Source organism: Canis lupus, chromosome 1, assembly GCF_011100685.1.
Source record: "Canis lupus familiaris isolate Mischka breed German Shepherd chromosome 1, alternate assembly UU_Cfam_GSD_1.0, whole genome shotgun sequence".
Classification (NCBI taxonomy): domain Eukaryota; kingdom Metazoa; phylum Chordata; class Mammalia; order Carnivora; family Canidae; genus Canis; species Canis lupus.
Genome location: NC_049222.1, coordinates 106,690,018 through 106,708,229, shown reverse-complemented (window position 1 = coordinate 106,708,229; position 18,212 = coordinate 106,690,018). Strand labels below are relative to the sequence as shown.

At 52.3% G+C, this 18,212-nt stretch overlaps 3 protein-coding genes across 6 annotated transcripts; 1 reads left to right on the top strand and 2 right to left on the bottom strand.

The window, feature by feature from the left end:
- Positions 1-483: 483 nt before the first annotated feature.
- LOC102153921 lies at positions 484-5,452 on the bottom strand. Of its 2 annotated transcripts, XM_038528046.1 has the most exons (6): positions 5,082-5,452; positions 4,366-4,997; positions 3,642-3,919; positions 2,939-3,085; positions 1,014-1,145; positions 484-697 (listed from the first exon to the last, which is right to left on the bottom strand). In XM_038528046.1, the coding sequence occupies exons 1-6, from the start codon at positions 5,196-5,198 to the stop codon at positions 630-632; spliced, it is 1,374 nt and encodes a 457-aa protein (XP_038383974.1). In that variant the 5' UTR covers positions 5,199-5,452; the 3' UTR covers positions 484-629. The 2 variants fall into 2 exon arrangements, with proteins under 2 accessions (XP_038383974.1, XP_038383973.1); XM_038528045.1 differs by having other exon boundaries at positions 4,366-5,452.
- On the top strand, positions 5,410-13,250 carry LOC102153804. Of its 3 annotated transcripts, none has more exons than XM_038528052.1 (5): positions 5,410-5,505; positions 7,982-8,182; positions 11,361-11,507; positions 11,956-12,048; positions 12,232-13,250. In XM_038528052.1, the coding sequence occupies exons 1-5, from the start codon at positions 5,484-5,486 to the stop codon at positions 12,417-12,419; spliced, it is 651 nt and encodes a 216-aa protein (XP_038383980.1). In that variant the 5' UTR covers positions 5,410-5,483; the 3' UTR covers positions 12,420-13,250. The 3 variants fall into 3 exon arrangements, with proteins under 3 accessions (XP_038383980.1, XP_038383979.1, XP_038383981.1); XM_038528051.1 differs by having other exon boundaries at positions 11,920-12,048; positions 12,232-13,248; XM_038528053.1 differs by lacking the exon at positions 11,956-12,048 and having other exon boundaries at positions 12,232-13,249.
- A 6-nt stretch (positions 13,251-13,256) lies between these two features.
- KLK1 (kallikrein 1) lies at positions 13,257-17,542 on the bottom strand. The gene is given in 5 exon segments (NM_001003262.1): positions 13,257-13,457; positions 14,038-14,174; positions 14,323-14,609; positions 15,623-15,782; positions 17,493-17,542. Coding segments are annotated over 5 exon segments (786 nt in total). The 5' UTR covers positions 17,539-17,542; the 3' UTR covers positions 13,257-13,301.
- Positions 17,543-18,212: the final 670 nt, after the last annotated feature.

The window sequence follows — 18,212 nt, the reverse complement described above, 5'->3', positions numbered from 1 at the left end:
GGCGCCGGGAGAATTTGCCTCAGAAGGGGCATATTAGGGACACCTGGGTGGCTTAGTGGTTGAGCGTCTGCCTTCAGCTCAGGTCACGATCCTGGGGTCCTGGGATTGGGTCCTGCGTCTTCCTCTGCCTATGTCTCTGCCTCTCTCTGTGTGTCTTTCATGAAAAAATAAATAAAATCTTTAGAAAAAAAAGAGGGGGCACATTATTGCGGGTCATGAAATTAAAAGATGAAGCCCTAAAGGCCTGGAGAGAATCAGCTATTCAACAAATGTTGTTTGGCACCACCTGTGTTTTATGCCAGGCACCATCAGATCGGTCTGTTTGTTGGCCATGTATCCTGCAATGTCTTTCTCCTGAGCTCCCTCTCTCACCTGTCCCTCAACGCCAGAGGGCCCAAGGAATGGGCCCAGGGAGCGATGGTATTGCCCCAGAACACTTACAAGGTACTGAGCTAAGAGAACATTCTGGGCAAAAAATATAGATTATTTAAACATACTGATTATTAATCTGAGTGGGAGGATCTGGAGGACACTGAAAAAGGCGAGATTCTCAGTTGGGGCGGAGGACTAGAGAGTAGGGTTGTCATGTGCTTGGCAGGAAGCTATGGGAGCAGGCCTGAAGAGGTGTCCTAAGTCCAGATGGCCTGGAGCGCCAGGATGGACCAGAAATTCATGTAGTTCAGATAGGAAAAGAAACCTGGAAAAGGAAGAGAGCAGAGGGGGTGAGAAGTATAACTCACAGCCTGCCTCTGATCGCCATTCCCTCCCAAGCTCAATCATACCCTTACCCCTGTCCCCAATCCATTTCCAAACCCAAACCCAACCGCATTCCCACTTCTGGTCCCATGCCCACCCATCCCCACCCTCATCTCCCTAATCCTGTCTCCTACCTCCATCCTATCTGATCTAGCCATGTCCACAACCCACCCACCCATCCCAAATTCTATCCCACTCAATCCCTGTCTGTATCCCTGAAAACCCATGCCCAAACCCAACCCCATCCCAACCCAGACCAGTCATCAGGAAGAGAAAGACGCTGATCCATGCCAGGTAGAAGCTGCGCCCCAGCCTGTAGGTCATGCCTTCCTGTAGAAATTCATGGGCCTGCATCAGGTAGAACAGGATCCCCAATACCATGCTGGTCCCTGCATGAGTACAGGTGTTAGGAAGTGGGGCATCAGGTGTGTGCAGATCGATGCCCATAGTTGTGTGGCTGCCTGGCTCTTGCTTAGTATTCTCCCACTGTCTTTTGCCTCCCTGTACCTCTGTGCACATGCAGGAAAACAGGCTCCTGACAATGTCATGGTAGAGCACATTGGAAGCACAAGTCTGCCTTTCACCCGGCCATGTTGGTGTCTAAAACCATAGGCTTTGGGGCCAACAGACCAAAGCTCTTGTCCTGCCTTTCCTTCTTGCCTTAGGGCAACCACTCCATCTTTCTGAGCCTCATTTCCCTCACTGGTAAAGTGGGCATGACCATAGGGCTCATCTCCTTGGGCTATCATGAGAAGTTGTTGAGATTGGCACATTTCCTGGCACACACTGTAAGCCCACAAGAATTGAGACTGATTATTGCCATTGTATCAGGTCCTTAATTTTGGGCTTCTGAAGAAGTGGACAAGAAACCCACTCATTTTGGGTATTTCAACTTTTAAAATTTTGGGTAGTGAAACTCTGGGTGATTTTTTTCGTTATGTTATTGAAAAATAACATAGGAGATGTTCTTCATTTAATTAAAAGGAATGATCAGAGATGGTTGTTTCTTTTTGTAAAAAAATGTCATATTAGATGACATAAAACCCAGGTGTTTTCTACCCTTTGTACCTTATATTTCAACAATTGGAAAGAGCTACCAGACAAATTGGATAAATACTATTTGCACACAAGGAAGCAGGAAGTTGAGTGTTTCCTATTCTTGGCTTTGCTATCACTCTCCAAGAATGTTTTCTTGATACAAATAAAAGTTGTGGTCAATACTATAAATGGCAGGAACATAATATCCTTCATTTCTAAATTAAAGTGCTGCTCCACCTCCTTTTCTAAAAAGTGAGATTTGTCAGGCAAATGCGAAACTAGACTCCTCCTCCTCTTCTTCCTCTTGTTCTTCTGTTCTTGTCATTCTCCTCCTCCTCCTCCTCCTCCTCCTCCTCCTTCTCTTCTTCAACTAGCCTGTTCTAATCAAGAGTCTCAAATTTGAGTAATTTGGGTCAGGTGGGAGGATGGTCATGGTAAGGACTCGGGCAAAATTAGATAGCTACTATCAAGTGCCAACATTTTCTAATTCAATCCTCTCTACACCTCCATGTAGTAGGAAATTTTATCCCCATCCTACAGATGAGAAAACTGTGGCTCAGAAAGATTAAGTAGCTTGAACCAAATCACAGAGCTGGTGATGGTGGGGAGACAGGATTTGGGATGCAGTTGGAACTGGAAATGGGTTTTGGACAAAGGTGGGTAGAAGTAGAAGGATGGAGGATGGAGTTGGGGATGGGTTGTGGTTGAGTTTGAAGGTGAGGTTCACAGGTGATTGGGTTGGGTTGAGTTTGGAACAAGTGTCGAGGGTGGTTAGGTATGGGGTTGAGTTGGAGATTGAGATTTGGAGGGGTTAGGGATGGCAATAGGGATGGTTTGAGGATTGAAAAATACATAGAGTTGGAGAGCAGTTTGGGATGGGGATGGACATTCCAAAAGGGGAAATGGATGAGTTTGAGATTTGTTGGTGATAGAGATGGGAGGCGAAGTGGAAGCTGGTATTGGGGCTGGAGATGGGGTTGTATTGGAAGTTCACATTTTTTATTGGGATGGATTGGAGATTTGGAGGGACATGGATTGAGATAGGGAATTAAAGTGAGGATGGGGAAGGGATTGGAATATAGAATGTGGTGTGGAGGGGATTGGGTATCATGATGGGCACTAGGGAAAAATCTCAGAGCCATGCCTGCCAGGATGCTGATGATGACGTTGGAGAAGTCCAGCATGCGCAAGTTGGAGCTGGTGAAGAAGATGATATTTATAAGTATGATGCAGAGGAAGAAGCTAGCGATGCTGGCAAGGATGAGAAAGGCCCAGGCGAAGTCCAACAAGTCTGGGGAAGGAAGAAGACCAGGAACACTAAGAGAGGCCCTTGGGCTCTGAGCATGTGTCCCCAAAGAGGTTGGGAATATTCATGAACCCTCTCCCTTACAAACTCTTCATCCCCATTTTAAGAAAATTGGAATTGGGCTCTAGAGAAGGGATATTGAGGCAGATGCCTTTAGCATTGAGGGCTCACCTCTGGGTCAATGAGAATGGGTTCTTGGGCAGTGAGAGGTGGGGTGAGCATTGAGGAACCAGCTCTGTGTGATGAGGGCAGATTTCCAGAGGTGAAAGAGCCTCAGGATAATGTGTAAGATCTTAGGGTTCTGAGGACTATGAGGTTGGGTGTTATGGAGTTGAAGATGAGCACAGGGCAATGAAGATGGTCTTGGGGCAGTGAGGACCATCTGGGGGAAGGGATAACTATCCAGGGGTAGTGAGAACTATCAAGCGAAGGGAAGACTAATCGGGGGCAGTGAGGACCATCCCAGGGAAGGCAGAGAAGGGTCCCTGGGATGAAAAGGAAAGATGAATCCCGGGGATGGTGAGTATAGAACAGGCCTTACAAGCATTCTGGTCGTACTCCTGTATGCAGTAGATGTCAGGGCACTGCATAAAGAAGATGGTGTTGATGTGGATGGTCAGGGAGCCATCAGGGTGCCCAGGAGGTGTGAGTGGCACCTGGAAATGCATCCAGGGCTGGCCCAGAGAGATGAGACTGATGATCACCATGCCAGCCAGGGTCAGTGCCAGGCTCATCTGGCGGCTGATCTTCTTGGCTCCATGCAGCAGCTTCCAGGCCAGGGGCAGCTGTGAATGCCTGCGTCTACCCTTGTTCTGAAACCTGTAGCAGATCACCCACCACCAGTGTCAGCACCAAGCCCAGCCACCCACCCTAGCCACCCCAGGTCCAGCTGCCAGACCCTGTCCCATCCAGTCTAGCCTTCAGACTTTCTTTTCTCTAAGTCCGTCCTCCATGCCCTGTATCCCCCAAGTCCTGCCTCTAGAACCTGCTCACCCACATTCAGCCTTGAAGCTCCCTTGCCTCCAGATCTAGTTTCCAGACCCTGCCACCCCCACATTCTGTTTCCAGGTTGAGTCAATCACAGATCCAGCCTTTTTGCCAAGCCCTCCCCAGGGCCAACTTTCAGATTCAGCTTCCGGCCACAACTGGGTCCAACCTTCAGTCTCCAGCATACTGGCCTTGGTTCTGATCCTTGACCTTTGAGTGCTGCCCTCCCCAAATTCTAGCCCAGGACCTGGCCCACTGCCTAGACCTCTGCCTCTCACCCGCCAGAATCCATCTCAGTGGATATGCTTGTCTGTGTGCTCTGGATATTGTCTAGAGGATTTTGATAGAATTGGGAGCTGTTCACAGAGTCTTTGAAAATCTCCTGGGAGGTCCAGATGACTGAATCAACGCTTTTGACACTGACCGTGGGGCTGTGAGTAATTGAAGGGGGGACATTGACTCTGGCCTGGTTTGGCAATGTGAGGCCTTGAATGCTTAGGTGGGGACTCCAGCTTGTTGGCCAGCTGTCGTTGCTACTGGCTCGACTGCTATTGTAGATAACCGATTCCATATTGGACAATGGGGTGTGAGTGATTGACGGAGAGTTTTGGGTGTTGATGTAGGGAGTTTGGAAAATGGGTGGAACATCTCGGGTATTGAAACGGCGACTGTAGGTAACTGACGGTGCGCCTTGGATACTGGCCTGGTGACCACTAATAGTGGCTGGTGCATTCTCAATACTGACTTGGCGGCTGTTGATAACAGATGGTGTGTCATGGGTACTGGCCCAGTGACTGGTGACTATCAGAGACTCTTGGATGCTGACCCGGCGATTGTGGATAGTGGGCAGAGGTTCTTGGATGCTGACCCGGCGATTATGGATAATGGGCAGGGGTTCCTGGATGCTGACCCGGCGATTGTGGATAGTGGGCAGAGGTTCTTGGATGCTGACCCGGCGATTATGGATAATGGGCAGGGGTTCCTGGATGCTGACCCGGCGACTGTGGCGAATGGACTGAAAACCTTGGGTCTCCTCTTGGGTATTTGTGGGAGCTGCTGGAAGGACATTTGGCTGGGTGCTCTTGTGGTCAGGTTGGGGTCTCTGGGACATGTGGAGATACAGGGAAAGGCCAGTCCCCAGACACACTAAACAAACTGCCAACTGCTTTAGCTCCTCCTTCCAGGCACCTTCATGGCCATGTGGAAGTCTCTTGGTCTCTTTCCCAGCTTCAAGCTCTGCTCTTTGTGGTTTGGATCTCTCTGACCCTTCTTCTGTGCTTTCTGGTCTCTCCTGCGGTCCAGGGTTAGACTTCAGGGCTTCAGTCTGACCTATAGCTGGGGGCAGGGGGAGGTTCCATGACAGTTGGAGAGATTCCAGGAAGTTAGGACATTGGCCATGGATTCATACTCTACCCTGTGTGAGTGACATGGGGGCTGGACTGGGTTAGGGTGGCTTCCATGTGGGGTATGGGCAGGGTCAGGATTGGGCCAAGAAGCGGTCATGGCTGGGTCTGAGAGATGTCAGGATTGGGCTGGGGGTGGGAGGGAGTGACCAGGCAGAGGCCAGAGTAGGGGCAGGGCTGGGCAGGGCTGAGCGTGCGCTGGGACACCGGCATCTCTGATGGCATCTCTGACGTCAGTTCTTAGAGTTTCTGGAAGGCTTGAGATCTGAATTTGTAAGGCCCTCCTCCGACTTGCCCCTCCTCCCACACCCCAGGGCCTTCCCTGAATCAATTTCTGCCTTTTATTCCCTTTTTGAGTTCAATGTCTCTCTTTCTCCTCTATTTCTGTCTTTCTTCACCTTTTTCCTGAAGCCTTGGGGGCCCAGGGACGTTGGACCTGTTCCCTACCCTCAGTGACCTGCAGTCTGGGCTTGGGAGGGGTAGGCGGACCAGCCACAGCCTGAGAAGGGGTCTGAAGAGGTTGGTGGGAATACAGGCACTCAGACTTCCCAGCCAGGGGTGGAGATTATTCAAATTTCTGTTTCCCCCCATCCTTCCTTTGGGCATTTGTGGTAGCCTTTTGGGGGTAGGGGGTGGGGACGGGGTGGGAGGAGATGGGGGAAGAAAAGAAAGGAAAAGAAAAGAAAAAAGAAAAATTCACCAACTTTGATGTCTTTGATTATTACATGAGTAACCAACAGTTCTGTGCCTTAGTTTCCTCATTTGTCCAAGGAGGTAATGATACTTCAGAGGGGTGTCATAAGGATGGAGTCCATCAATAACAGTAAAAGCACATAGAACCCATTGTATTAAAAACCTACTGAATTTTTTACACTTCATAGACACTGATTTTGACTCTCCACTTTCTCCATTCCCCAAATTCCTTCTCAAGTCCTACACCCACATACCCAACATCTCTGAAATCCACAGTGAGAGATGCCACAGAAATATGGGAAGGAATTACTATAACTAAATACCATGGAGAGGCACCTGGGTGGCTCAGTAGTTGAGCATCTGCATCGACTCAGGATTTGAACCTGGGATCCTGGGATCAAGTCCTGCATTAGACTTCTTCTTCTCCCTCTGCCTTATGTCTCTGCCTCTCTCTATGTATCTCTCATGAATAAATAAAAAAATCTTTAAGAAAAACCAAAAAAGAAAATTAGATACTATGAATGCACCCACCAGTACATTATTCTTGTGTTCACTCATTACCTTTTTATCTTTTTATTTTATTTATTTATTTATTTATTTATTTATTTATTTATTTATTTATTTTGCTATCTTTTATTTTTTTTAAAGATTTTTTATTGATTCATAAGGGAGAGAAACAGAACATGAGCAGGGGGAGGAGCAGAGGGAGAGGGAGAGGCAGATGCCCCATTGATCAGGGAGCCCTGACATGGGGCTCAATCCCAGGACCCAGAGATCATGACCCGAGCTGAGCAGATGCCCAATTGACTGAGCCACCAGGGCGCTCCTGATCCTGACCTTTTTAACTGACAAATAGCATAGCTCCATACCAGCTGATGAGCGTGCAGTGGGAGACAGAAGATATTTGTTCCCAGCTATCACAGAAGTCCATGGGGGAAGACTGGTAGTGAAGAAACTAGTGAAATAAGGAGGGAAGCACAAGTCTGTGGGATGCCAATGTAGGAGAGAGTTGCATCTGGCACAGTGGGAGCATTTGGTGGGTGAGCTTGCCCATGAATTGAGGTTGGACTGGGCTGGGGGAGCTCTGGGAAGGAGACATGGAAGGAGTGCTGTGGGAGCTGAGATGTAGAGTGGTTAGGGTGGACTGGGTATGGGTGGGAGAAGAGTGCTCCAGGCAGAAGGAGCAGCCTGAACCACATGTGGAGGTGCTGAGGTGGGAAAGCTCTGGGTGTGAGAGAGACCCTGTGAAGTCTAATGTGACTGGGGGTAAGTGAGCAAGGGATGGGGAGCAGGGGTCCCTGTCAGTTGGGAAGATTGGGGCTTGGTGAATGCAGAGTGCACTACCTGCATTCATTCTGTCGACACCATGAGTCTCAGACTCACAAACACACTTTGGATGTTGTAGCAGTGTGTGTCCTGGACTGGGGTTTGTGACAGGGCTCTAGATAAGGGGGTGAGGTGGAGAGTAGAGATGGAGCTGGGGTTTTGGGGACAGGTAGTGGAAGATGGGGAGCTGAAGACAAAACAACTAGGTTTGGACTTCAAATGGGATTGTGCAGGGGGCTGAGTTGGGTGTTAGAGATGAGAGTGAGGGTGGGTTTGGAATCAGAGATGGGGCTGAGGTTGGAACTGGGGTGTGAGTGGGGGTGAGGAGATGGCTGTGGGAGGAAGGATTGAGAATGGAGTAAAAGGTGAGGTGTGGGTGGGCCAGAGATGTGGCTGTGGTTAGAAATGGAGACTAGCATACAGCAGCGGGTCATAGGTGGAACCTGGTCCCCAGAACTCTCTTCTTTCCCAGCCAGTGTGGCCTATTCCTGGGAGGAGGACCCCAAGTTCATCCTGCGGGGCTGGTCTCTGGTCTTCAGCATCCTTGCAACCTTGTTGGGGCTCAGCGTGGTGGATGGACGTCTGGCCTACTTGCAGGGATCTTACACTGGCTACCTGGGCATCTGGATAGACTGCGGGAGGCATAAGTGCGCCAACCTGGGCCAAGTGACCGGTCAGTAGGAGCCTGGACAGGCTACGGGGTAGTACTCAAAGGAGGGGGTGTCTCAGGAGATTAGAGGGGGAAAATCTCTAGGGGATGCTCTTTGGATGCTCTTGGTGGAAATGTTTGGAATTCTGAGGAGGGTCTCTGGAGATTCTCTGAAGTTCCTTGTGAAGGAGTTTCCTGGCCTTATATGTGGCTTTTGAGGAAACAGGGAAGTAGGACTGTCCTGGGGCATGGGAAGAACATTACAATTGGCCAAAAACCAATCTGCCTCATGGTTAGATGGCTAAAGATGCCATCATTCTTTCCTCTCCTTTTTTTTTTTTTTTAAGATTTTATTTATTTGAAAGAGAAAGAGTGCAGGAGCAGGGTGGAGGGGTAGAGGGCAAAGCAGACTCCTGACCGAGCAAGGAGCCCAATGCAAGACTGGATCCCAGAATCTTGGAATCATGACCTGAGCCGAAGGCAGATCTTCACTGACTAAGCCACCTGGGCACCCACTTTTCCTAACTTTTAAAAAATATTTATTTATTTATTTATTTATTTATTTATTTATTTATTTGAGAGAGAGAGAGGGAGCACACAAGTGAAGGGAGGTAGGGCAGAGGAAGAGGGAGAGAGAGTCCCAAGCTGACTTTGTGCTGAGCTTGTTGCCTGAGATGGGGCTTGATCTCAGGACCTGGAGATTCTGACCTGAGCTGAAACCAGGAGCCAGTCATTCTTCTGACTATGCCACCAGGTGTCCCTCTCCCTCATTTTTTTCAAACAGTGTTTTTTTAAGAAGATGATTAAAAAAAAAACCCAAAAGAGGATTTCCAGCTCCTTCAGAAACATTTTGCTTCCCTGTAGATCTCTGTGTGTTACTGGTGCTTCTGAGTACTGCAACAGAACATGGAACCAGAATGCCTGGGTGTGGGTCCTGGCTCAACCATTTGTTGGCTGGGTGATCTTGGGCATAATCTTTGACCTCTTTGTACCTCAGTTTCCTTGTTTCTAAAATGGCAGTGGTAGTGATCCCAGATCATGCATTGTTTGAAGAGTAAGCAAGTTAAAACACGTAGAGGATGGGGCGCCTGGGTGCTCAGTTGGTTAACCATCTGCCTTGAGCTTGGGTCATGATCTCAGGGTCATTATTATCTGTATATTTCTTGGCTACTGGAATTGGCTTCATTCCATATAGTGGTAAGTCAGGATCTAGTTAAGAAAATAAATCATTCTAGACGCTTCAGAGGGTAATAAAGATAGAGACAGAAGAAAGGGAGGTGGTGGTATTAGCAGAGCCCGGAAGCTGGAGCCATCTGGAAGGCATAGACTCATGTAGGATTTGCTTAGAGGTGGCTAGAGTCACAGAAAAAAAAATGTGGCTACTGCTAAAGACACCAGCTGAGGTGGTGGTGGTGGTGGTGGTGGCATTAGTGAGAGGGAAATAAAGGCCCTGGCTTGTCCTCTTCTTCCAGAGCCAGTCTTCTACTGGTGCTGCCCATTAGCCAAGCATACTGCTAAGCTAGTGAGCAAAGGAGGCTCAGAAATGTAGTCCTTGCAATACAGAACAGGCGAGGGTGGGGAATGGATCTGAGAGCAGACAGACAAACAACTGGCAGAACTGCTAACAATGTGGGCCTCAGGTCAGGCAGGAAAAAGAACACAAAAGGTTCTGGCAGAAGTCTTGTATGATCGGGTCCCACGAGTACCCCAAACCCAATATAGTGGCCAGAGCAATGCAATGCACTGATGAGGTGCGAGTGGGGATGGGCATTAAGGCTTATGCCACAAATGTCTACTTCTGACCAAACCACAAGATGGGTTAGTCTCTGGGATGACTTGAATGTCATCTCAACTCTTTCTCCTCTACTCTTGTCTGTGTTCCTTTCTTAGTTTTAATCTATCAGATCTGCTGCCCGCTTCAAACTGGGTCCAGGGCTCAGGCACAGGCTCACAATCCTATAGACTAGGGGAAAAAAGCCCTTAGCCGCTTCAGTTAGAAAAAGTCCCAGGGCAGAGCCTGACTGGTTGGCTTTGCTCATGTACCCATCTTTGGGCCAGTCACCGTGGCCTGGGTTGTGGGGCACTGAAATTGGCACAGCCAGAGTCATATGACTCTTTTTGTGGCCCCAGAAGGCAAGGATATGTCATGAGCAGCTCTCTACCGGGATTCTGTGATTGAACCCCACAGGAATCTTGCTATTCTGTATATATGACTAAGCTTTTACAATCTGGGTAGGTTTCTGGTTATGTGTGAAAGATACACAGTTTGCCAGAAACAAAGCAGATGGAGTCTTAGCTTATTTGGCTGAAGCAGGCTCGCACTGTTCAGAAAGTAGGCAATGTAGGGAAGGGCGAAAAAGAGACGTAATTCTCAGAAGGGGACAAAATTCTTGTTCTTAATCGTGTATTGGATACATAGTAACTTAAACAGAGTGATTATGTGGTTTTCGGTTATCTGGAAGTTTTTCTTGGGTGTACATATGTGTGTGCTCTGGGGATCAAGGTGGGTAATTTGGAGAAAGTCTGTAGGGAGCTGTGGGATGTGAATGGGACTGATATTGGGGGACATTCTGGGAGTGTAAATGGGATGCCTAGGGGACCTTGAGATGTGAAATGGAGAGACTTTTTTTTTAGCAGAAGTAGGGTGACTTTAGAGACTGGGGGTAACTAAAGTGTCGAGTAATTTTGAGGGTGCCGTTGGGGGTGTCTGGTATGATATAGAGGATATTATTGTGAGTTTCTGTGGGATATCTTTGGGAGTTTGAGTGGGATGGCTTTGAAAATTTCTGTCAGGGTGACTCTAGAGATGATTGAGATGATTCTGTGGGGTGACTTTGAGGATATGAGTGGGGGTGACTCGGGTCATCTGTGGGGTTGCCTTAGAAGTATGGGTGGAGTTGATTATGGGGGTTCTGGGATTGACTTTGGGGTTGGTGGGGGTGATCTGGGACAACTTTGAGGGTACAATTGGGGATCATTTTGGCTTTACAGGTACCTGGGGTGACTTTGTGAGAGCGAGAGTGATTTTGGGGTTTCTAGGAAGGGACTTAGGTAACAGGAGTGGGGGTGAAGTTGAGGATATCTGTAGCCAAACTTTTGGGGTATCTGTTTGACCGCTCATGGGGATGTCAGTGGGATGAGATTGGAGGGTGACTTTGGAGACTGTGTGTGGATGACTGTGGAGCATTTCCTTCTCTCCTAGTTCTTATCCATATGAGCATGGGATTCATGATGCTGGCCCTGACCCTGTGTCTCTTCCTCCTCCTGGCCATGGGGCTCTCCTTCCGGCCAGGCTTCAAACGCCTTAGTAAGATTGATCTTGTCTTCAGTTCTCTCAGTTTCAGCATTGGTAAGTGTGGGCCTGGGGGAAGGGGTGCCTGCCCCCCCCCCCCCACCATTGTCTCTACTCAGGACTCTCTTTTTGGCTTTGGGGAGAGCTATCTTAAGGTTCTGTCCTGCTATGTGCTGGGTCTCTGTGTTTGAATGTCTCTTGGGGTCTCTGCCCCACTCTTTCTGCATGGATCTCAATTCTACTTTCTCAGTCGAGGTGAGTGTAGGGGTAGGTCTCTCTCCTTCCTGTTTCCCATCCCGTGCTTTCCACTTCTGTCCGGGCGTCTTTATGTCTGTCATTTGAGTGTGTGTGCGCATTGCATGTCACGCAGGGTGGGAGGGGAGAAACTGTCTCTGTCTCTGTTCTCTTTTGGGGGGTCCTGGGATCCCTGTCCATTCTTGTGTCCATCTCTGGCTCCACTCCAGTGCAGGGTTCCTGATTATTCTCAGTATGACGCTCTTTGTAGTCAACTGCGAGACACTGAAGCCGAGGCCACAGGTGTCCTACCTGGTGACCACCTATCTGTGCTGGGGCGCTGGTGCCTTGATGCTGTGGGTCGGTGAGGGCGGGGACTCGGGAGGAAGAGGGGGTGCTTCGGGGGGCAGGGGGCGGAGCCGGGGAGAACTCGAGGCAGGGCAAGGGACCAGGAGAGGGGCGGACCCGAAGGGAGGCGGCCTTGTGAGAAGAGGCGGGGCCTAGGGCGGTGCTCGGAGTTCCACGCCCACTAGCCCCTGGCCCCCAGGAGCTCTGAACTACTTCAACCACTTGGGCATGTGGAGCCAAGGGACGGCCTTCAAGGAGCGGCGGGTGAGCTATCGTCGGTGGGCCTCGCAGCAGAAGAGCCAGAGACGCGAGTCCGAACAGCCGTCCACCGCGGACCGCAAGCACACGGTGCAGCAGCCCCACGCAGTCACCTCCGCGACTCTCTAAGCAGGCGCACCCGAGCTTCTCAGGATGCTGCCGGTGACCTCAGTCAGGATAGCGGGCCCGCCCCCTCATCGTGGCCACGTGCCGAGATGAGACCTCCCTTCGACGCCCCACTCCCAAAGAACCTGCCTTGCCTTCCGAGGAAAGCCCACCCCTCGAGCTGGGGCCTACCCTTTGCAGCTCTGTTCCCGCCCACTGAAGCCTGAGCTGCCCCCACCCCTGCAGTGTGACACCGCCCCCTCCCGTGGGGTTTCGGCACTCAGCCTGCCCGGTGTCCGGACCTAGCTAGGGCCATTCCTTGGGTGCCTAACCTAGCCCTCTCAGGCCACGCCCCGAAGGTGCCTTCCTCGCTTTCTGAGGGCGAGTCCTGCCCCAGGAGATCCAGTCACACCCCCGGTGGGACACTATGCGTGCGTTCCAGCATTTAATGTAGCTACGCCCCACTTGAGAACCGGCCTCTCCCCCAGAAAGGCGTGGCCTGGGATAAGATTTCCTCCCCCCTCGCCCTCCCTGACTTCTCCACCACAGTAAAACGTGGGCACCTCACAACCTCTAAGTCTGACCCTTCCTTGCATCACTGCCCCAGCGCAGGGTTGGGCCCAGTGTGTGTGAACTGGTGTGCCAATTGGTCTCGAGTCCCTGCCTTGCCCTTTGGGGTCGGAGCCTCTCTGCAGGTTTGTCTATGCCCGCGTCTGCTCCTTCCTGCTCGCCTCCTGCCTAGGGACTGATAGGGCTGGAGCGGCTGTACACAGGTGGGATGGGTTCCTGGCTTCCAGGCACCCAGAGTCTGGAAGGCCAGATGATACCAAACGTGATGTGAAGTTGATGCGTATTCGATTTGATGCGTATTTGATTTTACTGGGGGTAGGTACATGATGGTTGCATTCAGGGGTTGGCTGTCATGGTCTCCTTGATCCACTCCAGGTGTGAAATCACTTTGGTGTAGACCGCAGGCATATTGGGACTGCCACATGGGACGTGGCCCCAGGATGTAATTCCTTGAAGCACACCATCGCAGATCAGTGGGCCCCCTGAGTCACCCTGCAAAACAAGGGGGGGAGGAAAGGAAAGGTCAGCCTAAGCACCAGCTCTAACAGCACCAGCTCTAACAGCTGGCTCACAGAGGCAGAGTGTGACTCCCCAGCTCCCAGAAAGGACACAGTTCTCTCCAGAGGGCAGGTGGGATTCCACCAGAGAGGACAGCCTCCGGGTTCGAGGCTTGGCCAATGGGGATGGGACTTCAGGGTCCAGTTTTTGCACACAGCACGGGGTCCAGGAGAATAGTCCCATCAGACAAGTCAGTTAGGAAGAGGAGGGGGATCCATCCACCTGACCCTCTGACCTTCAGGGCTCATCTCTGATGTCACCTCTCCCAAACAGCTTTCTCTGACTAGACAGTAAATAAGTGAAGGAGGAAGGGATGGACTCTGATGTGGAGGGAGATTGGTGTGATATCAGGATGAGGGTATGGGAGGAAAAGGGGCAGGGGGAGGGCCCAGAGGCTCCCTTGGGGGAGCTGGTGTTGGGAAGCAATGGAGACTGCAGTAGGCAGTCTGGCCCTAAGTCCCCTCCCCCAATTCCATGATGCCTGGGGGTGGGGGAGGAGGACAGGCTGGCTCACCACACAGGTATCCTTGCCGCCCTCCAGGTGTCCAGCACACAGCATGAACTCTGTAACCTTCTGGGAGTGGGCATTGGCACATATATCATTGGACAGGAGTTCGAGGTCCACACACTGGAGATCATCTGGGTATATGACTACAGACCAGAGAGAAAAAGGGCGGTGGCCAGACCCCAGGTGACTCCTCAGCCCATCCTCCCTCAGGTCCAGAGTCCAGACCCCAGCCCCCTCCTCCCGACAGCCAAATGTCTGGACTAAAGGCTGCAGGGTCTGGCCCTGGCATACACTTATCGGGTTCGATGCTGCCCCAGCCAGAGGCATAGCAGGTGCTCCCCACTTGGGGTTCCTGGGTGGGCAGGTCCAGGACCCTCACAGCATCCGTAATCTGAGCGGGCTCTGCGAGGCGCAGCAGCATGATGTCATGGCTGTAGTCCTCTTCTGGGAGGCGGGTATGGTTCTTCAGGAGACTCAGGTTAAATTCAGGGTGAGGGAAGCTCTCTCTGACCTGGACAAACTGGGCCGTGTCTTCATGCTCGAACAGGTTGTAGCGACCCAGCCAGAGCTGGTAATTGCTGAGGAGAGAGGGGGCCCCAAGGAATGAGGATAGAGAGGCAGGATAGGGAGAAGAGACCAGGGAGCTGGAGGAGGGTCCCGAAGACAGACAGACACGTGGAGAAATGGGGAGAGAGAGACAGTTGAGAAGGAAAAGAGCTACGAGGAAAAACCATAAGTGAGACAGAAGGACGTGACAGGTCAGCCAGAGAGGAAGACGAGGAGGGTGAAAAGAGAGAGCACAAAGGGAGAGAGTGAAGACTACAGGCAGTGTGAGGAAGAGAAAGAGCAGAGGGGGAGACGCGGGAGGAGGGGGGGCCTGGGACTGGCTCAGCTGCAGCAGGGGCTGTGGGGCTGGTTCCCAGCAGCGGGTGGCCTGGCCACCAGCCCAAGGTCGGTCCCGTCCCTCCCTGGACCTTCTCCCCCTTCCTCCACCCCCTGCCTACCTTCCTCCTTCCCTTCTCCTCCTCCTTCCTTCGGAGCCCCAACAGGGCACCAGCAGAAACAGCCCTCCGTGTGTACCCCTGGAGGGCATCCTTGTCATACACACACATGTCCGGATAGTCCCTTCCTGTTCTCTGGGGGTCCCTCGCACTCCCGTCCTGGGGGGTGTTCAGCAGCAATGGGGCAGAGACCCAAGGAGAGAGATGGGGCAGAGAGATGAAGAGTGCGACATACAGTGACAGGCATGCAGCAGAGAGACCCAGAGGAGGACAGACACAGGGACACACACAGATACCAGAACAGGAGAGAGTAGGAGATAGAGATAAGTCACAGTCAGACACCGACAGCACCAGGTGCTGAGAGACACAGAGAGACAGGGCGGGGAGACACAGGAAGATAGTTGTAAGGAGAGACAGAGAGACACAGGCTGTCTGGGAGGGCTTCCCTGGGGTCGTCCCTGCCACTCTCCATGGGACCTAGAGGAGGACCACCTTTGTTTCCCTCAGTTCCCCAGCCTCCCCCTGAGGCTAACCCAGGGACAGTGCCAGAGTGGATACCCCGTCGTCCGCAATGCCCTGCCCTCACTTACTCGTTTATGCAGTGGGCAGCGGTGAGCACCCACTCTGGGTGCACCAGGACACCCCCACACTGGAACTTGCTGTAATGGTACAGAGCTGCCTGCCACGGTTGAGAATTCTTCGTACAATCCCAGCCGCCTATGATCCGGGACTGAACAGGGGGTGCGGCACCTGCAGGGGGTGCTGGGTCAGGGCAGGTGGGGTGGCAGTGGGGCCCAGGGGGCCAGGGCTAGGAGAGGCAGCTGTGCTGTGCATGCGGTTGGAGGGATGTTGGGGCAGGGGAGCAGGACAGGGTTCTGGGGAGAGGGCAGGGATTTTGGGAAGGTTCTGGAATTCTAGAGCCATCCCTGGGGTTGTGGGTTGGTGGTGGGTCCTGGGTGGGGAGAGGATGCTGAGAACAGAGCCAACCACAAGGATCAAGCAGGAGACAAGAAGGCAGCATCTGGAGCAGCATGTGGTGTAGGGATTGGGCAATGTGGGGGAGATTTGGGGTCTTGGGCTGGGGAGCAGAAAATTGTGAGTTCTGAGAGGGGAAAAAGGAAGCTAGAAACAGAGAATGTGTGCTCCGAGACAGTGGCTCAAGAGCTGGGTAGAAAGATTTTGGGGGTTCCAAGAATCCCAGGCTGAGGGATTAGTTAGGGTCATGTTGGGCTTTGGGGGTTCTGGAAGATGCAGGGAAGGAGGTCTGAGAGGTCAAGAATAGCATCTGGGCTAAGGAGTCTGTCTGGCTTTGGTCCTTTGATTGGGGCAGGGAGAAGATCCCTTGGGGGCTTGGGCCTTGAACAGGAATGGCTTTGTGAGAGGGGTGGGTCCCTGGAACTGGGGTTGGGGCCAGGACTGGGAGGGGGCTCAGGGGGAGACAGAGCCAGATGGTAGTTCTTCTGGATTGGGTGATTGTCATGCAGATGAGGTTCAGGGTCTGAGGGTAGTGGAAGGATCTGGGGTTCTCTGCGGGGGGGTAGTCTGGACAGGAATGAAGATGGAGGCATATTGGGGCCAAGCAGCTGTGGGAATGCAGGGAGGACACACTTGATGTGGGGTTTGAGAGTCATGTGCTGGAGTCCGGGTGGGGGAGTGGGGCAGGCCAGCTGGGCTCTGAAGGTATTTGGGTTCCTGGAGGGAAGTCCAGAAAACCAGCGCCAAACTGGAGGGATTCACTTAGGGAAGCCTGGATCCTGGGGAGGAAGGAAATTCTACAAGGAAAGGAATCCGTAGTTTGGGGTTCCGGTGTTGTTCCTCAGGGAGAAGAGGGGGCGATGCTGGATCAGGGTTCAGGGGTAAGACTTGGGAAAGGAAGAGACATTTGTAGAATCCTCATACCAGGACGGGGGCCCCACCTGGAGTCAGGGGCCAGCAAGTCTGTGTGGGGAGAAGCATAGGTGTCTGGTGGGATTTGGGGGTCCTGGGAAGATTTCAAGGGAAGCAGATGCCAGGCAGTGGAAGACCTAGTTGAGAGCTGACAGCTGGGTGGGAAAAGTCACCAGGGTGCCAAAGGATTTGCAGACTCAGGTGCCAGAGCCATAGAGAACTAGAAGGTGAGAGGGGGTGATCGGGACTGGGTGCACTCCTTGGAAGAGTTGGAGCCCCCCAAAGAGGGAGACAGAGGTGGCCCAGGCTCTGCCCCTTTGGTCAAGTGGCTCAGAGCAGGGTCTGAGTGAGGAAGAGGAGATAGTTCTGGGGGTTCCTGGGAGGGAGCAGGGACTTAGGGCAAGAGTGAGGACTGTGACAACGAGGACAGGCTGGGGTAGGACTTTAAGGGCCTGGGAAAGAGCCTGGGACCTGGGTCTGGGGTGGACTGTGGGAGGAGAAGAGGTCGTGGGGAGGTGAGGGAGCATGAGAGTCAGGCCCATTCCCCCTCCCACATCATCCCCACTGTCTCACCAGTCCCCGCCAGGGACAGGGCAAGGCATAGAACCAGGAACCACATGGTGACCACGGGCAGGCTGGTGGTGAGCTGGGAGCTTGGAAGCCTCCCCAAGGAGTGTTTTAAATCCCTCATCTCCCCCCCCCCCCGCCCCGCCCCGCCCCGCCCCACCCTGGGGCTCCGCCCCTGCCCTGCTGGCACCCAGATGCTGGCCAAGGCCCTGCCCCTGCTGCCTGGGGACTGGACACCTACTCCTACCCCAGTGCTATGCAAGGGGCGGGAGAGTGCGCACCTGTTGTTCTGCAGGGTCTGATTATCCTGGAAGCATTCCTGGGGCCTGAGGCCAGACAGGGCAGGGCCTGGAGCTCCTGGGCCCCTGCTCTTGGAGACAGAGCCAGTGAGAGGATGTGGAGGGTGTGAGTGAGGGGGACAAGAAACAGAGCGTGGAGGAATCTCTGACCTCCAATACAAAGCCCTGCATACCGGAACCCCAAGTAAAGTCACACACCCGAAAACCTGGTATATCTTCAAACACCAGCAGTGGGGCTCTGAATCCCTTCTCCCCGCACCGCTTGGAGCCAGAGTGTAGATTCCCAGCTTCTGCCGCCTCTGAAATGTAAGGCTCAGCTCTCAGAACACCCTGGTTCTTGCACTGCCTGACTCAGGATCTAGGTCCCTTCCTGTTGTTTCTCTCCAGATAATTTCTTAGGGTACCTACCACCACAATCCTAGTGCCC

Coding starts and splice junctions, on each gene's coding strand:
- LOC102153921 (XM_038528045.1), bottom strand. CDS start 5,198: ATGTCCCAGAGACCCCAACCTGACCACAAGAGCACCCAGCCAAATGTC. Junction 3,086..3,641: donor GGAGTACGACCAGAATGCTT/GTAAGGCCTGTT, acceptor TTCCTTCCCCAG/ACTTGTTGGACTTCGCCTGG. Junction 1,146..2,938: donor CATCATCAGCATCCTGGCAG/GCATGGCTCTGA, acceptor GTACTCATGCAG/GGACCAGCATGGTATTGGGG.
- LOC102153804 (XM_038528051.1), top strand. CDS start 5,484: ATGGATTCATACTCTACCCTGT. Junction 11,508..11,919: donor TTCTCTCAGTTTCAGCATTG/GTAAGTGTGGGC, acceptor ACTCCAGTGCAG/GGTTCCTGATTATTCTCAGT. Junction 12,049..12,231: donor TGCCTTGATGCTGTGGGTCG/GTGAGGGCGGGG, acceptor CCTGGCCCCCAG/GAGCTCTGAACTACTTCAAC.